Here is a 25,628-nt window from a genome sequence, read left to right as displayed (position 1 = left end):
GGCAGAAAGGTCCATAAAAGTCCACAAAAAACGTGTCAATATTCCTCCATACTGCTCGTCCAATGTATTCCAAGTGTTCTGAGTGGGTAGCATCCAGAATTTACTCGAAACGAAGTCATTTAGAATGTTTTTAGAGCATAAACAGTAGTGTATAGGATTTCCTGAAAGCGCGCACATGCGCGTTCACGAGCCTACGGAAGCCGGCAGACCAAACCAGATGAAAGTGCGCATTCAGCGTCTGCTCTTCCAATAATGCAAGCGTAGAAGAAGAAATGTGCTGTTTACCTGTGCAAAGAAAGAAACAACGAAAGAAAAATGTCTGAGGACTTCAGTGTTGAGGAAGAGCATGAGTTCTTTGCCGAGCTGAATGCGCTGGTTTGGTCTGCCGGCTTCCGTAGGCTCGTGAACGCGCGTGTGCGCGCTTTCAGGAAATCCTATACACTACTGTTTATGCTCTAAAAACATTCTAAATGACTTCGTTTCGAGTAAATTCTGGATGCTACCCACTCAGGACACTTGGAATACATTGGACGAGCAGTATGGAGGAATATTGACACGTTTTTTGTGGACTTTTATGGACCTTTCTGTCTCGGACACCATAGACCTCCATTATTTGAATGTCAGCAGACAGCAAGAAGCCTCCCAGATCTCCAGATGCATTTGAGATATCAAAAAAGTACTCCAGAGTGTTGTTCAGCATGGGGGTGAGTAGAAAATGAAGGCTAATCATGTTTTGGGTGTACTATTCCTTTAAGGCATTCTTTTCACAGCATGGACTGGATCCTCGCTCCAACACAAGTCAGCCTCTGATACCCTCCAATATGAAACCGGGTCGGAAGCGATGGAAAACCAGATTCAGTCTGTCAGTTCGGGAGCCAGCCTAGCTGTTAAAATTTGGTTTTGATTTGTGGAGCATTGATTTCTGAGGAATCCAGTTCAGTAGGTCAGAGGTCAACAAGAAGAAGCAAGAGTCCCACTGATGACATTTGATGTTCAAAAATGTTGAAGCCCTTTGTTTCACGTCTATAGCCAGTATAGCATTAGTTTTCACTCAATTATTACACATTCAGTGGAACCTTTAGAAAGCTCTGGTTTCCGTTACGGCTGGTTCCTAACGGTGGGTTTTTTAACATGTTGTCCCAAATTTGTAATAAACCTACATTTCTGTTTAAAGTTTAGAAATTTATATTTGGAAAATTTATATTTGGCAACTAGATAAAAACAAAGAACATTTAAAAATATATATTCATGTATGTAAATTCTAGCGTTAAGATGTTAAAGGTGGATCCAGGTTGGTTTGAGGACAGTCAGGAAAGTTCTCCTCATACAATCAAAGAATCCAAAATGAAGATCTGAGCAGGTGCAGGAAGCTGCTCCTGTTCTCCGGGGTGGGATCAGGTGTAGGTTGGGTAAAGGTTTCTCTGCTGATGGTTAATAATCTGTTGATAATCTGCTGGACTTTATCCTGGAACTGAGCAACAGCAGTCTTCTGTGTGAGAGTCCTCAGAGGAACGCGCTGCTGCTCAGATGGAGGAAGACACTAAGGTAAGATCAAACTCTTTATATCAGCTTCTGGCTCCAGATCAGAGAGCGCTTTCAGAGCCTCGGTGCTGTTCATCTTTATTCCAGCAGTGACTCGTTTCATTTCCTGTTTTATCACATGACCACACTGGTCGCGGGTCAGTTTCTGTGTAAAGAAATCTCTGACAAACAAAGAAACAAATGGTCCCAGCTGGATACACCTGTGGACACACCTGGCAGGTGCTCAGAAGCACAGCGAGCTTCCTGGAACAGCTGGCCCAGTTTGTGGGTCACAGTGACAAAAGCTTCAGTTTATAGGTTTAAGGCTGATGATTTACAGACTGAAGCTTCCTCAGTCTATAAGAAGCATCTAGAAGCACAAAGACATGCAGAAACATCAGAGGTGGAGCCTACATAAACAGATCCACCCTTTTTTACCTTTCTGTAAGGGTCAAGGTAAAGGCTTACACCAAACACTGATTCTTCCTCCTCACAGGGTTTACTCCACAGAAAACTGCTTGGTTCACTGTTATCAGTTCTCCTTCCAGGTTTTCCTTAAAATATCAGATTAACTCTTTACGTATGAAGACAAAGAACAGATCTTCCTGCTCTGATTAGTCCAAGCTTTCATAAAATATGTCGCCCTCTCTTATTTAGACAAACATTTGGTAAATCCAGTCATTGCTTTAAGTTTAGGGCTTCAGGCTTGTTGGTGCACTTGTTGTTTTTTGCAGACCAAAGCCTTATTACTGATAATCAATGTGATAATTTCAAGGGCACCCACATAAAATAGCTTTGATTAAAAACCCTCTGCAATTCAGAGGACTCTGGTGCCACTTAATGACTGAGGGAGAAACGCGAGTCATGTATGCGGTAGAACGACTGAGAGCTGGAACAGTGGTTTAGTTAAGGACAGCTGCTAAAGTTCTCAAGGATTCAGACACAGCTATGCCTTAATGATGAGTTGCAGCATTTTGCTTCATCCCCCATAACAATGCTGTTGGCTAATTCCAGTTTCCTACGGATCCTGAGCTGCTTTCAGTTTGGCTGGAAGGAGGTCAGATGAGATCCGGGAACGTTGGAGCACTCATGGCATCTTTACTGTGCTTGGAACATTTTGAGAAGGAAATGTTTTTTATTTTGTTGCTTGAAATGACCGATGGTTCAACCACACAAACCAATTCCAGACTAGATGATCTGGAAAAATCTTCATTGTTTACATCCATCTCCATTATAGCACGCTGAGCTTGCTCCAACAGTGTTCTCCCTCTGACATCACAACATGGAGATGGGTTTTTAATAGCTGTTAGTGCTGCTGATGAGCTGCAAAATGTAGGATATTAGCGTTAAAAATTAGCCTGTTTTATTCCTAATAACTCAGAACCACCTGATGTGTCCTGCTGCATGATTTTAATGCTAAATTGCATGAAATTATCGTCACATTATCAAACCTTTAAAGTTCTTCAATGCATTTAAATATAAAGTTTAAGAATTTCAAGAAAACTATAGAAACGTGTAAAACTGAAGTCTGAATCAGAGGTCCTGGTCCTGAGGAACCTGTCCAGCATCTTCCATCTGGGTTTGTTTTTCATTAGACCTGAGTCTAATCATTGCAAATAAAGCTCCTCAGCAGCAAACTACAGCTGCAGAGGCCTGCTAACCACCCATTAGATGTGTGGTGAGGGAGATCATCTGAAACATGCAGGACAGGGCTCTCATCTGTAAAACATTATATAGGAGCCATAAGTGTACATACACCAAATGCCCCATAATTGAGTGCGCCCCCAAATAATCCTGATTTGCTTGGGGACAAAACCAAACAATCTTCCTGAGTCTTGCTGAAGCTCAGAGTTTGTCAAAGGCTCAATTTCAGGATGGATGAGTGCCTCATTCGACCATCAATGGTCCTTCAAAGCAAAATGGATGTCATTGTGTGTTTATATTACCTTGCTCATCAGCATAAGGCGGCATGTTAGACTCCAATAAGTGTGCTGGTGGCCACCATGTCGATGGGGGATAGAGGAAGTAGTAAGGATGGACTTATTAGTTTAAAGGACATCCAGGACAGTAATATATTTGCTGCGCTGAGATAGCTCAGATCTATGGATAATTTTACTAAATTATTTTGATCATAAAAGTTTCTTCATGCAGAGACAGTTAAGTGTTAATTGTGTTAAAAACCTGAGAGGGACTTCATGCTGCTAAGGAGCAACAGGAACCACACAGAGGTTAACATCTGGAATTGATTAAATAACATCATAAAAAAGCTGAACATCTTAATAAGGGTTTATGTGGGGGGAAAAAAAGTCTGGTAAATTGACTTATTAAATGTGTTTTCTAATCCCTCTGCATTATTTTAGATCTCTACTAAACTGCATGCATTTTCCACCTTTGTCGAATAATCTATGCATAACTATAATTTTAAATACATATGAATTCTTATGTAAACCATGGAATTATGCCACATTTACTTTTCTTCACTATCATCAGGAAGTCCAATACCGACCCATCTGACTCTGCTGATACAGAAAAACGTTTTTTATCAGAATGAAGGCTTTCCTGCATTCCAACTAAATGCTTGACTTCTTGCTTCTCCACACACCTGTGTTTTCCCCCACAGAGTCAGCACAGTTTGGAAGATGGACGAGGCCACCGCCATGGCAACGCCAACTCCACTAAAAAACAGCCAACCAGAACAGACACAGCGGGGCTAGATATGATTTACACCATTGAAGATGTCCCGCCATGGTACCTGTGCATCCTACTGGGACTACAGGTGGGTCTGGGGTTAAAATGGTCCAACTCCGTGACAGGATCTGACAGAACCCTGAACAATACCACCAGCTTTTTAAAAATTAAGCAGCAGTTTTATCTGATTTACATTTTTTGCACATCTTTTAGTTTAAAGATGAATAAATTTAGACTATTAATTGTCTTCAGTAATAAAAAATTGAGACAAACACCCCTCTCATTTTTTTTGCCTGATCAAAAGGATTTGTGACACAATGCCGACTGCATCAGTACCGTCCAATGTGGTTCATAATAGTCTTAATAGTTTACACTGGTCCCACCAAAAAAAAAAAAAAATTTAGAGACTTTTATAAGTGAGCTCTGCCATCAGGACGAGGTTTAAGAGCACAAACATCAGTGATAAAACTGAAGCACTTGGTTTTACATTGCAGCCCCAGATATTCACGCAAAAGATAAGAGAAATCATTTACAACGGATCCAGACATGCTTTCCTGAATGCAGATTACAGGACCAGGAAAGACTAATTTTGATAGAAAGACTGTCTGTAACCAGAACACCCATCAGGAAGATAAAACCAGTTCAGAGTCCTGTTTTGAAAAACCGCTTCGTAACGAGCCACAAAGGTCAGTTTTCCATGGATAAGCTTACCCAGACATTCACAGAGTCAGAGCCTTCTTAAATCGGTTAGCAGGTCTTTGTAATCATCTACAAAACAGGGTTCATTGCAGCGCTGAACAAAGTATAGATCCACGTGTTTCTGCTCCACTAAGCAGACTGACAATGTCTGAGTCATCATCATACTGAAATATAAATCTACCAGCCTGCTGCAGCAATGCATGTTTGTGTAGGAGGAACTCATCCCTGCAGTCTGTGGAGGAGTAGACTTCTCACCTTGAGTCCTGTTCCTTTAAAGATCTAAAACCTGGTTCACATGGCAAGATCTTTTATTGTTTGGTGATTTCTAAGACCTGAGACCCCAATTAAATTCAGTTTATTTATATAGCGCCAATTCACAACACATGTCATCTCAAGGCACTTTACAGTTCAACCAGATCATACAGTCAAATAATTCAAAAATTTCTACCTAAGGAAAACCAGTTGTTTGCATCGACTCATTGACTCAAAGGCAATCCCTCACGCTAAGCATGCTTGTAGCGACAGTGGAAATAAAAAACTCCCTTTAACAGAAAGAAACCTCCAGCAGAACTAGGCTCAGTGTGAGCGGATGGCGGATGCTCTAAACCTCCTTCACCTGTTATTCAGGGGGAAGAGTTATAATCTATCAACTATTTATTAATGAAACTTTCAGCGGGAAAATCATACAAAGAACCAACTGGGCAGTGTGATGCTGCTTTGAAAAAGTCCAGGAACAAAAAGAAGCAGAACCTTGCATGGAACAGGCTCTGACCATAACTGACTTTAGCAGGTCAAACTGTGAAGCGAACCCCTAAAGTTCAGCTCATACCGGTTGTGTGTGATCTCACATCCATTTAGAGGTGAGATGCTTGTGTTGGAACTGGTTGTTGCTTTGTTAGGGTCCTAGGCGTGGTCACTGTGCTCCAAAGCAATGACAGATGTGACCTTTATTTAACCATTTCCTCGATGACCATTTTTGCTGTCTTTATTATTTATTAATTCTGTTCTTGTTTCCCTTCCAAGAACTCGCATTCCAAGGTCTCAGCAGATTGACGTTTAACGTCCTAGAGCAGGGGTGGGCAAACTTTTTGACTTGCGGGCCAGAATGGGTTCTAAAATTTGACAGAAGGGCCGGGCCAGGAGCATTTGGACAAGCAATGTCATTAATTAAACCTGGGGATTGAAATGTATAAAAAAACAGACAATTTTCACGACCATAAGGCGCACCGTACTAAAAGGCGCAGTCTCAGTTATGTGTGCCATTTCTGTATTTAACACACGCATAAGGCGCACCGGACTATAGGGTTTTCTTATATACAGGTACATGTCCTCTACTACGTTTAAATACCTCTACTGCCTATTTAAAAATAGAGTGGGACCAAAACTGAGTATGATTGTGCTTTATTCATTTATTTATTACAAAGTATTAATCAAACCTGGGAGCTGGCCTTGAGACAGACACATGGCTGAAGACACAGAGCGCTGTGATCACTACTAAATTAAATTAAAATTTTGAAACCTGTCGACAGAATATGTTCGCTTTTATTGCCGGTATCCTGGTGCCTGCAGTTTAAATTATTTAGATGAAAAACACCTGCCAGCAGCCGCGTGAAGGAGGCTGCCCGGCCTAGAGGCTGCTGTTGAAGGGATTTCTACTGTCGGCGCACCGCTGGTATGTGGGGGTCTGAGCGCCTCCGACAGAAATAGTATAGGCATGATGATAATCTGGATGAACTGACTGCAATTATTAAGTTTTCAGGTGGACTTTCTCACTTAAAAACATATTAAAACTACTTTATTCCCCCTGATCACATCAAATATAGCTGCAAGATTTAGATTATTTAGATGAAAAAACACCTGCCAGCCGCCGTGGTGAACCCGGAGGAGACCCGGCCCAGAGGCTGCTGTTGAATTAAGTTTTCAGGTAGAAAAATAGAGTGGGAGCAAAACTGAGTATGTTTGTGCTTTATTCAAGTATTTATTACAAAGTATTAATCAAACCCATCAAAGTCATCATCCTCTGTTTCTGAATTAAACAGCTGCGCTAAATCAGACATGCCAATTTCCCCTTCTTTGCTGTCAGAGTCACTTTCTGTGCCGGGCGGCTCCCCAGAAATAATGCCGGCTTTTGCAAAAGCTTGAACAACAGAGCCAGCAGACACGTTAGTCCAAGCCTCAACAATCCATCCGCAAACGGTGGCGTAACTTGCACGGCGCTGCCTTCCACTTTTCGTGAAACTGTGGTCTCCGTCGGTCATCCATCGCTCCCACGCTGCTCGCAGCCTTACTTTGAACGGCCGGTTCACACCGATGTCGAGCGGTTGAAGTTTCTTTGTCAGACCGCCGGGGATAACGGCAAGCACAGCGTTCATTCAGTCACAGATTAACAGCGTTGGTGATGCGTGGAAAAAACCACCTGGTCTCCTCACATACACCTGCCTCAGCCACGCTTTCATCATCTTCTCATCCATCCAGCCTTTTTCATTTGCCGTAATATCATATGTCATCAGAGCGATGTGTCTGTCTCGCTGTCAGCTCCCAGATCAGCTTCTCTGATTGGTTGATGCGGCGCGTCCAGCAGCAAAACTTCAATTTTTCCATCTCGAGCAGCAGCAGCGCGTTTCCGGCGCGTCAGATAAACGCTCCCGACGCGCTGCGCCTGCTGCTCAAAACGCGCTGCGGGACCTTTTGCTGCGCCTATACGCGCGTCAACCATTGACTTTGCATGTAAACTCGCTGCTTCTGCTGCGCCTGCTGCGTCCGGTTCACACCGATGTCAAGCGGTTGAATAACAGCGAGCACAGCGTTAATTTGTTTCCCCATGTTTTTCACATCAGCTGTGAGATAGGCGCGCATGGAGTCACAGATTACCAGAGATGGTGATGAGTGGAAAAAAACACCTGGTCTCCTTACATTCACCTCCCTCAGCAACGCTTTCATCATCTCCTCAATGAGGAGATGAGGAGTTCTGCATGGTGCATGGTGGTCTCAAAAGTCGCAGTTACAACACACATAGGGCGCACCGCACATTTTGAAGAAAAAAAAAAAAGACGTTTATGTGCGCCTTACAGTCGTGAAAATAGGGTAATTTGGACAAGTTCGGCGGGCCGGATTAAAAAGCCTAACGGGCCGTATACGGCCCGGGGGCCGTAGTTTGCCCATGTCTGTCCTAGAGACTCTTTATCTGGTTTTCAGTCACATCATGTACTTTGTTCAGGAAGTAGAATATGTTGGTGGACGTTTTGCACCTGATCTATTCTATTCTGGTGAAATCCATCTCTCTTTTTTCCCAGCAGATCTTAAAGTTGTCGCTATTTATTCAAAAGAATATTATGATCAACTGTATAAAATGCAGCACTGAGATCTAACAGGACAAGGACAGCTACAAGTCCATTATCAGAATCAGAATCAGAATCAGAATCAGAATCGGGTTTATTGCCATTGTTAGTGAAGGTTCACAACTAGGAATTTTTTATGGTACAATCGTGCAACATGAAACATATATGAAATAGTAAATAAAATTATAAAAATCTCTAAAAACACTGGGTTATAAGGCATGCCAAAAAATATACTAATATATACACTTAGGATAAAAATATGGATAAATAAAAAAAAAAAAAAAAAAAAAAAAAAAAATATATATATATATATATATATATATATATATATATATATATATATATATATGTATATATAGAAAGTAAAATCCGAGGCCATGAGAATATCATTAGTGACTTTCACCAGAGCTGTTTCAGTGTTATGATGAGCTCTAAAGCCAGACTGAAGCTCTTCAAAAATGTAATTGTGGTGTAAGTGGTTTCTTAAGTAAAAGCCTTTGGGAAATATCCCTGTAACAGGGATAGATTAATCCCATCTAAAATGGAGGAGATCAAAGGGAATACTTCTTTCAAAACCTGGTTGGAACTGGATCTAAACAAAACAAGTTGAAGTTGGGGCGACAGTGGCGTTGGATGTAGGAGTTTGCCCTGAAATCGGAGGGTTGACGGTTCAAGCCCCGACTCCAACTTTCAGTGTCGTTGTGTCCTTGACACAAGACACTTCACCTGCATTGTATACTGATGGTGGTCAGAGGGCGCCAGTGTACGGCAGCCCCGCTTCTGTCAGTAAGCCCCAGGGCAGCTGTGGCTACAGTGTAGCTTGCCACCATCAGTGTGTGAATGGGTGAATGAATGTAGTGTAAAGTGCTTTGGTCAAGTCTCCTAACTTGAATAAAGGTGCTATATAAGTACATGCCATAATAATTTTGCTAACTATGAAAGTTCAACTGGATCAAATCAGGCTAAACGTGCTTTAGATTCAATGGCTACCTCAGATCCTGCCTCACCTTCCAGAGATAAACAATCAATCTAATTTATAAAGAATCCCATAAAATCATTACTGCTAAGAGCAGGGGTGGGGGAGGCTGGTTGGGGGAACGGATGCTGTAGTTCTGGGTGAGTTTGGCAGTTGTTTATCAAACAATGCATTCCCTTATTTTATATTAATCCTTTTTTAACTAAATGTTGAATGGGTAAAAGCTATGGGATGAGACACTGTACTGGGCATTCCCCAGAATCCTCTCTACGCTGCAAAAACAATCTAGAAATACGTAAAAATGTCTTATATTAAGTGTATTTACTCTGAATTCTAATAGGTAAATAAGATGATCTGCCAGTGAAATTAGGACTTTTACTCTTAAAACAAGATATTTAGATGATATGCACTTCTAATAATCAGCCAATACCATCATTTTTTTTCTTATTTTACATGTAAATTGTCTTTTTCCATTGGCAAAGTGTCTCACTTACCTCCTCAATTCAAGAAAAAAATACTTATTTAGATTGATTTTTTTTTATTTTTTGCAGTGTAAATGATGGTAAGACAAGGAAATAGAAAAACTTGATGGAGAAACTAAACCGTATTGAAACATATTTGTTCGTTAACTTCATGCTGCCATCTCTTTTTTCACTGGTTCACAGCATTACCTGACATGTTTCAGTGGCACTGTTGCAGTCCCATTTCTTCTGGCTGAAGCCATGTGTGTCGGACGAGACCAAAACACAGTGAGTCAACTGATCGGAACCATTTTCACCACTGTTGGAATCACAACTCTGATCCAGACCACTGTGGGTGTCAGGTAAATCCAAGGAGCTCAGATGAGACTCAGTCAATAATAAGACTAGGGGTGGGATATTTATCTTATCATCCTGATTTGTAGTTGTGTTAAGAATTTAGATGTTTGATCCAAAAGATGAATTATTATTAACGGTGATTAAAAACTATAGAAACTGGGTTAATTTACAGAATTTTCTTTTTTTTCCCTTTTTTTTCTATTGGAGCATTGCACAATTTAAAGAATATGACTCAGTATGGTTTTTACAAGATGTTAAGTGATATAAACCATGCTTCTTTTTGTAAATGGTGTCCCAAAGAAGCTGGTTTTAATTGCATATATTCTTCAAAGTGTATGTGTGATTGTGGGGCTATGATTGCTGTGGAAAGCAGTCGCAGCCATAGTTACCTAAGAAAGACATAGGACTGCACCTAAAATTGTAAGAATTTTTTAGTGCATATCGCCAAGGCTTGATTTAGACTAAAGATAATGTGTGTTTTGCAGGCTTCCTTTGTTTCAGGCAAGTGCTTTTGCATTCCTGATTCCTGCTCAGGCGATCCTTAGCCTGGACCGGTGGAGGTGTCCCAGTGACGGTGAGGTTCTGTCTTCTAATATGTTTTCTTTGCTTCCTTTGGTTGGTAATATGCTCACACTGTCATCTTTGTTTTTTATCTGCAGAAGTGATTTATGGCAACTGGAGTGTTCCCCTTAACACCTCCCATATCTGGCAGCCACGTATCAGAGAAGTATGATGGTCTAGCTCAGTGGAAACAGCCTGTGGGCCAGAACCAGCTGAAAAGGAGGTTGGATCAGGCCTGTGGAATGAAATTGAAATAGAAAAAAAATCCCATAAGATATGAATTAGTAAAAAGGTGGATAAAGAGTCCAGAACCTTCCTGGAAAACTGGACTATGTGCTGTAATTTCCCAGAGATGAATGGGATACCTATATATGTGGTTCATTTTCAATTATTCAGTGCAGTTGATTATTATGCTCCAATTCACATCCTTTCATCTCAGGTCACTTTATAGACCCAGATCAATCAGATCATCCAGTCAGAGTAAAGCATAAACGTTTTTATGGAAAACCAGTGATTGCATCCATTCACTGACCATGCAGGATTCTCTCCTCCTGGATGAGAAGATAGAGACAGTAGATATCAGCTTTCATTGTGTCGTTGACTCTACAGCAGTGGTTCTCAATCTTTCTTCTCTGAGTACCAACTGCAGCATATGTAGGATCTTCAAGTACGACCCTAAAGACGGATGATAAAATACAGCAATATACGCCTATTTTGCCACAAAGATATTTTGCAGTGGAGACACAGGTTTTCATCATGCATAGTTTAAATGCTGTTTATAAAGGGGTTAACTTCCACAGCTATACACATTTGATGTATAAACTGTAACTAAATATATTTTGGATCACAATACCTTAAAACCAAAAATAATAACTGTTGTTTAAAAAAATAATAATCTGAACTACTTTGTGGGAAAATGACTTAATAAGCAGAATACTAATAACTGTAGTGATATAAACTGAACTGCAATGAATAAAAACAGCTGGACTGTTCATTAACAAATAGCTCCAGGTAACCATCAGATTAGAAAGGTTGGAGACAGGAATATTTCCGTTCAAAAGAGGCTAATGAGTTGACTCTATGAACATAACTTTGAGATGTTTGGATCAGCAGCAGAGGGAAAAGTCCATTTCAGATCATTTTCTGCATCTACTCTGCTTCTCTGGTCACTGGAATAAATCAAAATCTACATAAGTCATTTTTTCTTAAAATAAGTGCATTTGTTTTTTAATTGAAGAGATAAAAGAGACATTTTGCCAATGGAACAAGACAATTTAGATTTAAAATAACACAACTACATTGTCTTATTTCAAGTGCATATTATCTAATTATCTTATTTTAACTTTAAAAATACTCATTCCATTGGAAAATTATCTCCTCAACTTATTCAAGTCAAGAATGAACACACTTAATTTAAGAAATTTTTATTTCTAGATAGTTTTTCCAAGGTTTACATCTAATCTGGGCGAGTGGAGAGAAGCCTTTCTCACACAGATATGCTAGCATCTAGAAGCCCAACACTAGCTACTTTTCCATGGACACAAATAACCAGACTGAAGGCCTGTGAGAAGAAAGATTTTAATCTGATTTGGTCCGATTGGAAAGAAATTTACTTCCGATGGAAAGAGGATTTTTTTCCTGATCTCCATTCTGATTGCCACCCATGTAAACACCCATTCGGATCTTTGGAGTAAAATGGAGTAAAATCATCAGCCAGACGGTACTGCTGAGCACCCAACTGAAATGATCACCAAAAACAAAAATATGATGCGACAAAGGTCTATACTAAAAAAAAAAAAAAAAACATGAACAGACAGGACCAAAGGAACAAAGAGGAACTAAAGCTGAGAAGGAGCTGACAAGTGTGGGAGTTTGTTTACAAAACAGGATTTAGGATTAATTAATGAAATTAATTATCCAAAGCTAAACTACTGTCAGTGGTGCAGATTGTTGCTCACACTGAGCCTGGCTCTGCTGGAGGTTTCTTCCTCTTAAAAGGGAGTTTTCCTCTCCACTGTCACTGCAAGCATGCTTGGTGTGAGGGATTGCTGAAGAGTCAATATCTACTGTCTGTTCCTGCTCATCCTGTTAAGTCAATGACTGGATGCAATCAGCTGGTTTTCCTTAGAAACTTTGAACCTTTATTACTGGATAATCTGATTGATCTGGATCTATAAAGTGAACTGAGATGACACAATGGTAATTGGAGCAAAGAAATTGAACCAAATTGAAAATAAATCCTGTTCCAATATGGGGACTACAACAGCTTGTAGTACAATTAAGAGGAGAGTAGGATAAGCAGGTGCGGCCACAGACAGGCCGTTCTGTTGCTGTCTGGCAGCTCTGGACAGGACCCATGCTGTACTATCAGACAGGGCCTGGTGTCACCGACTGACCCCCCAGCATCCACTCATCACAGGGAAATGATATTTAAATGTCAAATCATTCTGGCTTAAACGTGTATATAAATGTAGTCTTTATTAGACGGTATTGTCCCAAAAGTTAGAATATTTTTGAAAAAGAATCTTGTCTTAAAATCTGTTGGGTTTTTTTCCCGTTATCTTGTGCAGGCCAGTTAGTTATACATCAGCTTGAACACCTAAATCCAGCCAATCAACGGTCATCTGGCAATCACTTTTTTTCGGTCATAGCATCTTGATTCATATGTCGAAGCTAATATACGCAACGGTTGAAATAAGAAATAAGAATAATTTACTTTCCCATTGAGTTCCCAGTGTTCATGGGGATGGACGTCTGTGTCTTCATCAGGCGTAGAGCTAACAGAACTGGCAGCGTTGTGATGCAAGGGCTCACTCATGTACGGCTGTAAGCCTTCTACACCAAACTAAGCTTCTGCTGCCCTGGCATCCTCTTCCACAACATCTCTGTCCTGCTTTTCTCCTCTAGATAAAAAATGTATGATGGAGGAGTGTCATCCATGACCTCCGACACAAAACTCTCCTCCTCTTGCATGTTTCCGCTGCCCATAGCGTTCCTTGACAGTGTCATTTCTAAGTCACCATTTTAGTACTACTTGGTCCCAATATAATTTCCCATTACTAAATTGCTAACTGGTTAGCAAGATGCTTCAGAGAAACCGGCCACAATCAAACTCCCTTGAGAACCTTCCGCCACAACAATCTGACCCTTGATAAACGACCAATGACATTCGCTTTATAAAGTCAGGCACCACTCAAAGAGTATTCGGAAATGCATAGGTTTGGTCAGCCGTTTTTCTACGACTTTAACTGTGTACAGCCACTGGCCCTAAAATGATCTAGTTCCAGTTCAGGGAAATCATGTTCGTCCATCAGCTCCTTAGATGGTTCTACCTTTTGTATGATGGTTTGCCGGGAACCAAACGGTGAGATCTTCTGTCTCCTCAGATTCAGGGAGCTATCATCGTGTCCAGTCTGGTAGAGGTGGTGATCGGATTGTGTGGTTTACCTGGTCTGCTATTGGAGTACATTGGTCCACTCACCATCACGCCCACGGTCTCCCTAATCGGTCTCTCTGTGTTCACCACTGCTGGAGACAGAGCCGGATCCCACTGGGGCCTGTCTGCCTTGTAAGACAGCTGTCTTTAAAACCAGGTTTCTGACCTGTTAAGATGTTTTACTCGTGTGTCATCCTCTGCCTGTTGTCTGTGTCTCTCTGCAGGTGCATGTTGTTGATTGTCCTCTTTGCTCAGTACCTGAGAACAACATCCCTTCCAATTCCTGTTTACAGCAGAAGAAAAGGACTGACATCCACTCGTGTCCAGATCTTCAAGATGTTTCCTGTAAATAAGACTTCCATGAGATGGTGATATCAGTGGTGATCTGATATAGTGATGTCATTCTCTGAACTGTGTCCCAGATCATTCTTGCCATCATGGTTGTTTGGCTCGTCTGTTACGTTATGACTTTAACCAACCTGCTCCCTATTGACCCGGACCGCTATGGACACAAAGGACGTACCGATGCTCGTGGAGATATCATGACAACAGCCCCCTGGTTCAGGATGCCTTACCCATGTAAGAAATCATCAAGTGAACTAGAATAAAAAAAAAAAAAGTTAATCTAATAGGTTTAGGATTATATAATTTAGATTGAATTGTATTAACTAATAGACACACACAGGTACTGAGATGTTTGTGGGCTTAAGTGTCAGTGGGACCCAAGCCTTGTTAAAGTGGTTAGTAGCAGATGGTAAAAAGCTGTGTTTGTTGCAAGAGTTTCTGGTCCTGATGGCCCTCTAGCTCCTATCAGAAGAGACAGTTTGTGTAACAGGGTGGGAGGGGTCAGCTGCAACAGTTCCTGCTCTTCTTTAGGTCCTGGATGTGTTCAGTTAATGAAGAGAAGGAAGACATCAGCCTCTCTTCAGAGCCAGTGATCTGCTACTGCCTGCACTGGTCCTTGGAGGAGGCAGCATCTACCAGGTGGTGATGAAGGAGGAGAGGATGGACTCAGTGACATCAGGCACCATCATTGTGTTTGGCAGGCTGAACTTCTTCGGTATAACAGGAGCCACATCCTCTGTTGGGCCTTTCTAGTGAGGGTGGAGATGTTCAGCCCCTCCAGGGTGATGAAGGTGACCAGAAAGCATAAAATAGTCCACAAGGTTGATAGAGATAAAGTGCATGACCATCTCCAATGGTTTCGGAGTATTAAGCTCGAGATAGCTCCAGGTCACCAGATGATCAACCTCTTCCTCTAAGAAGACACACCCATCATAGCTAAAGGCAATGAGAGGGATGTCATCTGAAACATTAGGAGTTGAATGGACTGCTGACTAAAAGACCAGCTGTTGGTGATCTGGGACAGTGCTTAGTTGGGAGTACAATCACTACTCCCAACTAAGCACCTGAGAAATGCTCAGTTGGGAGGTTTCTTTCCTGCAGGAGGGATGGGATTATGGTGATAAAGTGGAGCTGAAGTCCACAACCAGGATCCTGGTGTAGGTTCCTGGGAGGAAGCAGGTTCTAATGAAGGTCCATGTTTATTGCATTATCTTCCACAGACCTGTTGGCTCTGTAGGCAAACTGCAGAAGATCCAAGGGTGGGTCTGTGATTGATTTGATGTGGGTCAGGGTTGATGGTGGAGGCTTTGAGGCCGGCTGGCACATGGCATGTCTGCAGTGAGGTAATAAAAAATGGCAGAGGAAGCTGATCAGCACAGTACTGGGCGGGATTTCTGCATCATAGACAGTTTATTGAGCTTTACTCTCCTGAGGATAGAGGGAAGAGGACCCTTTGTGTAACCATGACTGATGATGCTGATGTTGATCATAATTATGCTGATGATCTGATAGGTCAGTGGGGATTACCGGTGGTAACGGTTGCTGGAGTTTTGGGGATGCTGAGTGCAACCATGGCCGGGATTGTCGAGTCAATTGGAGATTATTATGCCTGCGCCCGTCTGTCTGGAGCCACGCAGCCTCCAATTCATGCTATCAACAGGTGAGGCTGATCATTACTGGGTGGACTCTCCTCCACAAGTAGTACGCTTTATCATTTATTACCCATCTGTTGGTTTCAGGGGGATCTTCACTGAAGGAGTCTGCTGCATTATTGCAGGCCTGTTAGGGACCGGAAATGGATCAACCTCCTCTAGTCCCAACATAGGTGTTCTTGGAATCACCAAGGTAAACCGGTTCCTTAGAGTTAATAAGGACCATTGTTTCTGGTCATACGGTACCAGGTTTATTTACATAGATTACAGTGCCTTGCAAAAGAACTTAACCTTTCAACCTTCTTCCACATTTCAGGCTACAAACATAAAGATATTAGACTTTACTTTTATGTGAAGAATCAACAAGTGGGACACAATCATAAGCTGGGAAGAAATTTATTGGACATTTGAAACTTTTAAAAAAAAAAACATAAAATTGAAGAGTGGGGCGTGCAAAATAAATCGTCCCCTTTAATTGCAGTGAAGGAAAATCTCTCCAGAAGTTCAGTGAGGCCCTCTGAATGTTCCAATGTTGATCTAAATGATTGATGATGATAAATAAATCCACCTGTATGTAATAAAGTCTCTGTATAAATGCACCTTCTCTGTGATCGTCTCAGAGGTCTGTTTAAAGCACAGAGAGCATCATGAAGAACAGGGAATACACCAGGCAGGTCAGAGATAATGTTAAGGAGAAGTTTAAAGCCGGGTTTGGATACAAAAATATTTCCCAAGCTTTAAACATCCCAAGGATCCCTGTGCAAGCGATAATATTGAAATGGAAGGTGTATCAGACCACTGGAAATCTATGAAGAACCAGACTGATCTGTGATGTAGCTGAGGTGGGAGACTCTGTCCATAGGACAACAATCAGACATATTCTGCACAATCTGGACTTTATGGAAGAAAGCAATTTCTTAAAGATATCCACACAAAGCCTCATTTAATGTTTGCCATAAGCCACCTGGGAGACAGAGCAAATATGTGGAAGAAGATGCTTTGGTCAGATGAAACCAAATTAAAACTTTTTGGCAACAATGCAAAAAGTTAAGTTCATCGAAAAAGCAACATCTCATAGCCCTGAACATACCATCCCCACTGACAAACATGGTGGTGGCAGCATCATGGTTTGGGCCTGCTTTTCTTCAGCGAGACAGGACAGATGGTTAAAATTGATGGGAAGATGGGAGGAACCAAATACAGAACCATTCTGGAAGAAAATCAGTTTTTTTTTTTAAATCTTTTTTTAATGTTAACATATCCAATACATTTCGTTCCACGTTGTGTCCCTCTTGTCCTCTCTTGTTCTTCACTTTTATATTTATATCTTTGAATGCTGAACTGTGGCAAAAGGCCGAAAAGTTCAAGGGGACTGAATACTTTTGCAAGGCACTGTAACTGTTTCTAGATTAACTTATCTTGGAGGCAGTGGAAATAAAATGATTATATTCTAACGACTAAATACTAAAAGCGGCACAGGGAAAGAAGATCACCTAAAGACAATAATGTGATCTCATTTGGGCATTTCCCGCCAGCTAAAGTTAACAACAAAGTTAAACAATATAAAAACATCAAAAAGATTCTCAAAGAGGTCAAAGTAAGCTTTCAAACACTGTACTCGGCTAAGATGAGGATTCATTGGGATGGCGATCAGGGACGCATCTGCGGCCACTGAGGACAGAAGAAAGAGAGGACACTCGGTGGAAACTCTGCTGCTGCAGGCAAAGAGCCGCCTCTCATCCACCGAGCTCACTGTAGCAGAGCAGACAGCCCCTAGCTCTACTAAATTTCCCACAATGCACCTTGAAAAGTAGTGATCATCCACTGTCACTAGACGAGTATATATATCCCAGAATGCTTTGCAATAGCTCTCCTCACAAAGCATCATGAGATTTGTTTTGGGGGTGAGAAAGAACAATGATGTTGCAGGCAGTGTGGGAGGAACCAGACTCAACAGGGAGAAAAGTAGAAAACATCTGTCCGTAAACGGAGTTTGCTATAACCTAGCCCCTCTATCACTAAATAGTGATGGTAGGTTGGAGGATGGACACATCCACCTGGGTCTCTGTTTTTCACTTGATGTGTGACTGTGTTTGAACTTTGACCCTTTGTCTAGGTGGGCAGTAGACGTGTGGTCCAGTTTGGAGCTGGGATCATGTTCATCCTGGGATCAGTTGGGAAGTTCACCGCTCTATTTGCCTCTCTGCCAGATCCCATTCTTGGAGGAATGTTCTGCACATTGTTTGGTCAGTAGGGTTTATTCTGTTCCTCCTCAAGGTTGATTGATGACTTGACATTATCTCAAGTGTTTTGGTGTCCTCAGGTATGATTACAGCTGTTGGACTGTCCAACCTGCAGCTGGTTGATCTAAACTCTTCCAGAAATCTTTTTGTTCTCGGCTTTTCAATGTTCTTTGGCCTGACTCTACCAACATACCTGGACACACACCCCAATGCCATCAGTACAGGTGAGTCATTGTTCACCTGAGCTGTTTTGGTTTCTGACAACAAAACACCTCTGGTAGTGTTATCTTTTTCAGGTTTTTAATTTATCTGGTTATGTGGAGTATTATTTTTGTTTTCTACGACTCTGCTTCCTGGTCTGCACCCTGGGTTTTTAGGGTTTTAGAGGACTAACAAATTCGGCCAGATTCCTAGAAAGAAGAGCTGCACCATCTAAAGTGGGATGGATGCTGTCTCCGAATCAGACCAGGTTTCCCCCCAAAATTAGCCAATTATTAATACATCTCTTGTTATTTTCAGGACACCACTTAGAAAACTAGCGGTTGACTAAAGATTGAAAATCCTTGTCTGATGGGTCTGGGACATTCCACATACAGTATAAGGCTTATTTTTAATCATTTGAGGTTTTCTAGAAACAAAGAAAAGATTTTCCAACGGAATGTTAGGGATAACTAGTTACTGTGAAAGCTCAGTAACTGATTAGAGAATCAGTTACTTTTCTAAAGTGATTATGAACCTTTAAGTGCAACTGTCCCAAGGTCTGTCTGCTAAGAGTGACTCTGTCCACACAGAATAGGCTTCCATGGTGCCAAATGATAGCTGAAGCAAACATACGTCTCCTTTCTGTTTGCCCACAGACTGGGTTTGCTCTAAGTAGTAATGGGATAAAACTCCTGATTTTTTTCTTGATTCAGGTGTTGCAGAACTGGACCAGATTCTGACAGTTCTTCTCTCCACTGAGATGTTCGTTGGCGGTTTTCTGGCTTTTTGTCTGGACAACACCATACCAGGTAAACATTAAACAACCTGTTGCCATAGCAACAGCTGATCAGAGCATCTAAAGTATTCAGATGGTTTCCAAATGATGACCTGTTTGTTCCGTGTCTCTGTGATGGACGGAGACCTGTCCAGGGTGTCCTTTTGTCTTCATCCAGTGAACTATGTTTGAACTAAAGGCTGACCTCACGTGACCCCATGAACACAAACACAAAACCATGTTGAAAACGACTAAGAAACAGAATTCAAAGCAAGACTACAAAATGTCTCTGCTGTCATAAAAAAAAGAAATTTATCCAAAAATGAAAATTAGCAATAAAGTGTAGGAATGCACATGTTCTAAAAATGTTTCATGCTTCAAGTCTTCTGGCACCGTGCCAGGTGGTGGGTGGGGTTCTTTCTTCGGGAAATTATATGAAGATGATAAATTATGATAAATAAATCATAGATAGATCATGGCAAGAGCAGAGATAGAAAAGAATGCATTATAACCCAATTGGGGAGGGGGGTTGGAAGGAAAGTTTGTAAAGCCTGGAGAAACCTTCCCTACTGACGAAGAACTTAACAATAAACAGCACTGGGCTGTATGGGAGAAATCTGCGGTGACGGTCAGTCTTGTGGTATCTGAAACAACAAATTGAGGCGGGCTTCTGTTTCTGTACCTTACGCTCCCTAAAAGTGGTATTCTGGATAAGAGATAAGAACACAGACCCTGGTCACATAGCTGCTGTCTGTGCTCTCCATCACACTACATGGTTACCAGGAGCAACAGTCACTGCTGAAATACCAACATCAATGACTGACCATGTTTTTTTTTTTTTGAGTTTTTGCAGCACTAGTGGCTTGTTTTTTCAACAGTAGGCTGACAGGAAAGGGGGTATGAGAGTGGGGGAGAGACATGCAGCAAAGAACCACAGGTCAGATTCAAACCCTGGGCGGCCACGTCGAGGACTAAGGCCTCCATACATGGGTCCTGCACCTGCATACCCGACTGACTGTGTTTTTAAAGTAATGCTACGTTCAGACTGCAAGCGCTGAAAGCAGCAAAAACACTTCTGCTGCTTCTTTTTTTATGCTGGTTCACATTAAAATAGGACGCCCCTGAAGTGCATCTATGATATTCCTGAAGCGCGTCCAGTAAAATGTCTGTGTTTAGTGGCAGAGAGCGGCTTTGCTATATTTGCTGTGATCAGTGGGTAAAAAGTAGTTTTAATTTTTTTTTTAAGTGAGAAAGTCCACCTGTAAACTTTATCTGTGCACTCAGTTCATCAAGATTATTATCCTGCCTTCAAATATAATTTCTCTGTCGGGACGCTCAGACCCGATGACACTGGTGGTGCTTTGTCACATAAAAACCCCTTTAACGGCAGCCTCTGACCACTGGCTTTACCCAGACCTTACCGAAGTTTTTTCTGAGCGGTTGCTTAAAGGTACACTATGCAACCGGTGTTGATTTTCCAGCGAGACTCCCCCCAGAGGGCGAAAGTAAAAGTGCACTGTCGTAAATATGCACAGCTGTTCTCCTGGTTTCTCCGTCAAGCCAGGCGCGGTTGTTTTGAGCTTAGCAGACAGGCGAACGCAACAAATGACTAATGCTGCATTCACACTGGACGCAGCTGGCGCGACAGAAGCAGCGAGTTCACATGCAAAGTCAATGGTTGACGCGCGTCAAGGCGCAGCAAAGGAGCAGCAGGCCCAGCGCGTCTGAGCAGCTGAAGCAGCGAGAGAGACACAGCGCTGATGATCAGAGGCTATGATCACTCCTCTTAAACAGTTTATTGACGCCTAAATTAACTTAAAATGCAGAAATCTGCCGGCAGAATATGCAGTTTGGATTATTTAGATGAAAAACACCTACCAGCTGCCGCGGTGAACCGCGAGGACGTGACCTGGCCAGAGGCTGCTGATGAAGGGGTTCCTTCTGTCGGCGCACCGCTGGTATGTGGGGGTCTGAGCGGCTCCGACAGAAAAAATATTGAAGGCAGGATAATAATCTGAATGAACTGACGGCACTGATTACGTTTTCAGGTGTATTTTCTCACTTAAACACATATTAAAACTACTTTATTCCAAATGATCACAGCAAATATAGCTGCAAGGCAGAGAAAGGATAGTGAAGCTCCGCCCAACGCGCATCAGACACACTTTTGCACCGCGCAGCCAGAGCAGCAAAGCTGCTTCAGCTGCGCGTCAGAACTAACTGGTTCAAGCAGCAAAAATGAAGCAGCAGACACGATTTTGCTGCTTTTGCTGCGTGAACGTAGCATAACTGCACAAGGATCGCCACTGTGCTAGCAACGAGAATGCTTTTAACTGGGGGGTGTAGCAGTTCTCGGCCGTAAAGCAAGACTGACTCTCACGAGACTTCTGAGCCTGTGGGTGCGGGTCGGTGCTCCTGCAATTGCAAGTGCAGTATTTCCCCCACAGACCACCAGGGCGGCCGAGAATACCTTTGTTCAACCTGAAATGACTAATTTAATCATCCAAAACGTTATGGAACACATTAATTAACTGAAAAATGTTGCATAGTGTGCCTTTAACCTTGCCTAACCTCTAACCCTGATTAAGCCCAAGGATTCTGAAAACTCTTTTCCTGAGTGACCATCACTGTGAACGGTCTACGGACCTCAAACTGTTTGAACGTGGATGTCAGTTCCCCTTCTCTGTGAAAAGCAGCCTGTCCTGTTGGAGCTGGGCTTTCACCCCTGCTACTTTCCTTGGCTTAGACTGTTTTTATCCTAGTCCAGACCATCGTCTCCGTTTTTGTGTGGTCTGCGCTATGTTATTCCCAGTGGTGTCTAAAGTCCACACATTTATTACTTAAGTAGAAGTATAGATAATGCTTTTTAAAAACACTCTGGTAAAAGTTGAAGTATCAACTTGACCTCTTTACTCAAGTAAAAGTGCAAATGTATGTGCTCCAAAAACTACTTAAAGTTTAAAAGTATAAAGTAACCTTTAATAAAAACAGCCAGATGCCACTATATGAATTGAGAGCTCAATTTTCCGACTATTTGGAAAAATTCTTTGAGATAGGGCAAAGGATGAGGGAGGTCTTGTTGTCTTGTCCATCTCTCGATTAGCTCTCGCCTTTCAGACATTTCCACATCTTTTTCTGAATCTGACATTGTAGCATGGCATAGACAATTCACGTTTGCAGTTTGAAGAACACCTGCTTGCTTCTGATGATTTCCTTTAGCTAACCAATGAGTGTTTGCTTTACAAGACTCATCCAATTACACTAGTTTTCACTAGATGTGGATGGAGCCAATGATCTACACTGGATGGCACACATGACGTGAAATAAATATTTATAAACATTAAACTAAAGCCAAGAGTATTGAGTAACGTTTGTTTTAAAAATGTAAGGAATATAAAGTACAGATAGTTGTATGAAAATGTAATGAGTAGAAGTCAGAAGTAGGAAGAAAAATAAGTGATAGAGTAAAGTACAGATACCTAAAAAGTGTACTTAAGTACAGTTACAAAGTATTTGTACTTCGTTACATGACACCTCTGGTTATTTCACGCTACAATGCAAGAGGGACAATCATGAACTAGCTTTGGGTCTAGCTACAGCAGAGGCGGCGAGAAAGTGAGGGCAAGTTTGTGCGACAACGGAGGGACAGGAGGGAGAAAAAGAGCGGGGATCCAGGTGGAAAAAGGGTCCCAGCGTTCTCGCTCACCTCGCTCTTCTAGCTGGTCCATCTTCACGAGTTGTTTTCCACAATGGCAAACAAAGCAAGGTGGTAAGGTACCAAACAGGAAATACGCATAGCGTAGAGTGGATGTAGATTTGATCAATTGTCAATTGTGAAGGTGCGCACTAGAGTGTCTGCAGCAGGGGCGGGGGTATATTTGCATTCACTGCAACACACATGCAGATGACCTGGTTTCTGAGTATAAATCAGCCTTAAACCATATTAAGCTGGATATTTCAACATTTACTCTTTAGCTTTCAAATCAGTATTTTGAACTCCATCTTTATCTTGGCAGTGTGTTGGTTTCTGGCTCTTTAACTTAAAGCAGGCGTCCTCAAAGTTGGTCCTCAAGAGCAACTGTCCTGCAGGTTTTAGAGGTTTTTCTGCTTTAGCACAGCTGATTCTGATGATTGCAGTTCAGCAAAAGCCTGTTAATCAACTATCAATGTAAATCAGCTGTGCTGGAGCGGGGAAACCTCTAAATCCTGCAGGACAGCGGCCCTTGAGGACTGACTTTGGGGATTCCTGCCCTAAAGCGTGAACGTTTCTAAGGATCCTGCAGAATCTGCAGCGGTCTACTTTTAATGCTGCAGAGTTTGTTGTTTTACTTTAAATGATGAATTAAATGTATTTTACAAAGAAATGTTCACAGAAATGTGAGATATTTCACCATTTGATTTTTTTATTTTTAATAAAGTGTGAATTGCAGTGGTAAATGCTTTGGATTAGATTTCTTTTCTTGAATGATAGACGGGTGATATAAAAGCACTGAAGTGATGTCATTTCTTAAAGTGCTTTCTACATCTTCTTCTTGTGTTCAGGTACAAGGGAGGAACGAGGACTTGCCCAGTGGAGCTCCTCAGGCGACTCAACCTCCCCAGGTTCCTCCACTTACAATTTTCCTGTAGGGATGGGTTTGGTCAGACGAACTCGCTGGCTCCGCTGGTTTCCCATCTGCCCAACTTTCAGGGGTTTCAGGGTGTCTGATGAAGCTCTGCCTCCTGAAGAGGGGGAGGAAGGAGAAGTGGAGGAACTGGGTGACATCCCACTGCCAAGCACAAAGGTTTGACAGTGATGTCATCAGGATGAACCAATCAGCGCAGCAGGAAGTGTCCATCCGATTTAGTTAGATCAGAATAACTTGTAAGGTTTGTTCCAGATGACTGATCAATTATCAGAAGGTTTTTATCTATGGATGAAAGTACTAATTAAATGCAGCTGGACTGATTTATGAAAACTTAAATGATTAATCCTCATACCTAAGCAATTCCTATCTGAAGTGGCTACACCCGTCTTCACCTTTAGTTTTAGAACATGTTGTAAAGTGTTTAAGTTTTTAATAAAACCAGTTCAACCATGTTTCTGGTAAAATTCTAATTTCTTAAGAACCGTCACGAATTGTGTCTCCAGAATTAGTCAAATATAAACATACACATAGTTTCTGAATAGGTTAGAAAGGTCCCATCAATCTGATGAACTACTCATTAAGTAGAGTTGGCTCTGTAAGTGTCTTTGATGGCAAAGTGATGGTCTATAGTACGATATGACTAGTGAATTGTTTAATTCAATTCAATTCAGTTTATTTATATAGCGCCAATTCACAACACGTGTCATCTCAAGGCACTTTACAGTTCACCAGATCATACAGTTAAATTGATTCAAAGTTTTTTATCTAAGGAAAATCAGTTGATTGCATCGACTCGAATACAATCCTTCACACAAAGCATGCTTGTAGTGACAGTGGAGAGGAAAAACTCCCTTTTTAACAAAAGGCAACTGTAAAACAGTTCCACAGGCGGCCCCGTCCAAGAAACACACATCCAGGCAGACGAGCTCTGAGCCAGCTCCTTTGTCAGAGGATGGAGAGAGCACATCCGGCTAGTCAGTGTCAGAGAAACAGGACTTCACTGAAAAACAGGCCGATCTCAAACATCTATAATAAAAGGCGTTGATGGCAGCAGCACAGCTGATATTTCTCTCCAGGATGGAGTCACAGCCAAACAGGAACAGACCAGATGAAGCTACTATGAGAAAAATCGGAGAGAGTATTACATTAGAGATTGAACTAACAGATTCTGCAGAGTGGGAGAATAGAGATAGAATGAAGCATAATAATGAAAAATGGGTCCCTATGTCCTCCAGCAATCTAAGACTATAGCAGCATAACTATAGAGCTAGCTCAGGATAACCTAAGCCATTCGAACAAGGAGCCTGATAACTAAAAGATCTGCCTCCCATTCTACTTTTAGAAATTCTGGGAACTACTAATAAACCTGCAGACTGGGAGCGAAGTGCTCCTTTAGGAAAAAAGGGAACAATCAGCTCTCTGATATAAGAGATATGTCTTCAAGACATAAAAACAGCTATGTATGTATGTATATATATATATATATATATATATATATATATATATATATATATATATATATATATATATATATATATATATACAAACACTCACAAGTTTTTTTAAATTACATTACAACAGAATTTTTCTCTATAGGTCATAATACTAATTATCAAAGAGCATTTCTTAAAAATACTTAATAATAATAATAATATACGATATAGATATATAAAATTTGCAAAATATAATGTTATATTATAATATAAAACTTTGTGATTATCATGTTAATATTTAATTGCAAAATATA

The 25,628-nt window shown here is 41.4% G+C and overlaps 1 protein-coding gene across 1 annotated transcript; it reads left to right on the top strand.

The window, feature by feature from the left end:
* Positions 1–1,422: 1,422 nt before the first annotated feature.
* Positions 1,423–24,333, top strand: slc23a1 (solute carrier family 23 member 1). Its single transcript, XM_038288308.1, has 14 exons — positions 1,423–1,545; positions 4,142–4,297; positions 9,888–10,045; positions 10,526–10,614; positions 10,700–10,767; positions 13,988–14,169; positions 14,262–14,382; positions 14,460–14,616; positions 15,895–16,042; positions 16,122–16,227; positions 18,151–18,280; positions 18,358–18,501; positions 19,192–19,287; positions 23,796–24,333. The coding sequence occupies exons 1-14, from the start codon at positions 1,528–1,530 to the stop codon at positions 24,041–24,043; spliced, it is 1,821 nt and encodes a 606-aa protein (XP_038144236.1). The 5' UTR covers positions 1,423–1,527; the 3' UTR covers positions 24,044–24,333.
* The last annotated feature ends 1,295 nt before the right edge of the window (positions 24,334–25,628 follow it).

Source organism: Cyprinodon tularosa, unplaced genomic scaffold, assembly GCF_016077235.1.
Source record: "Cyprinodon tularosa strain WSP-4 unplaced genomic scaffold, ASM1607723v1 ctg251, whole genome shotgun sequence".
Taxonomy (NCBI): Eukaryota; Metazoa; Chordata; class Actinopteri; order Cyprinodontiformes; family Cyprinodontidae; genus Cyprinodon; species Cyprinodon tularosa.
The sequence above is the reverse complement of the archived record's forward strand: the minus strand, read 5'-3'. Positions and strand labels throughout refer to the sequence as shown.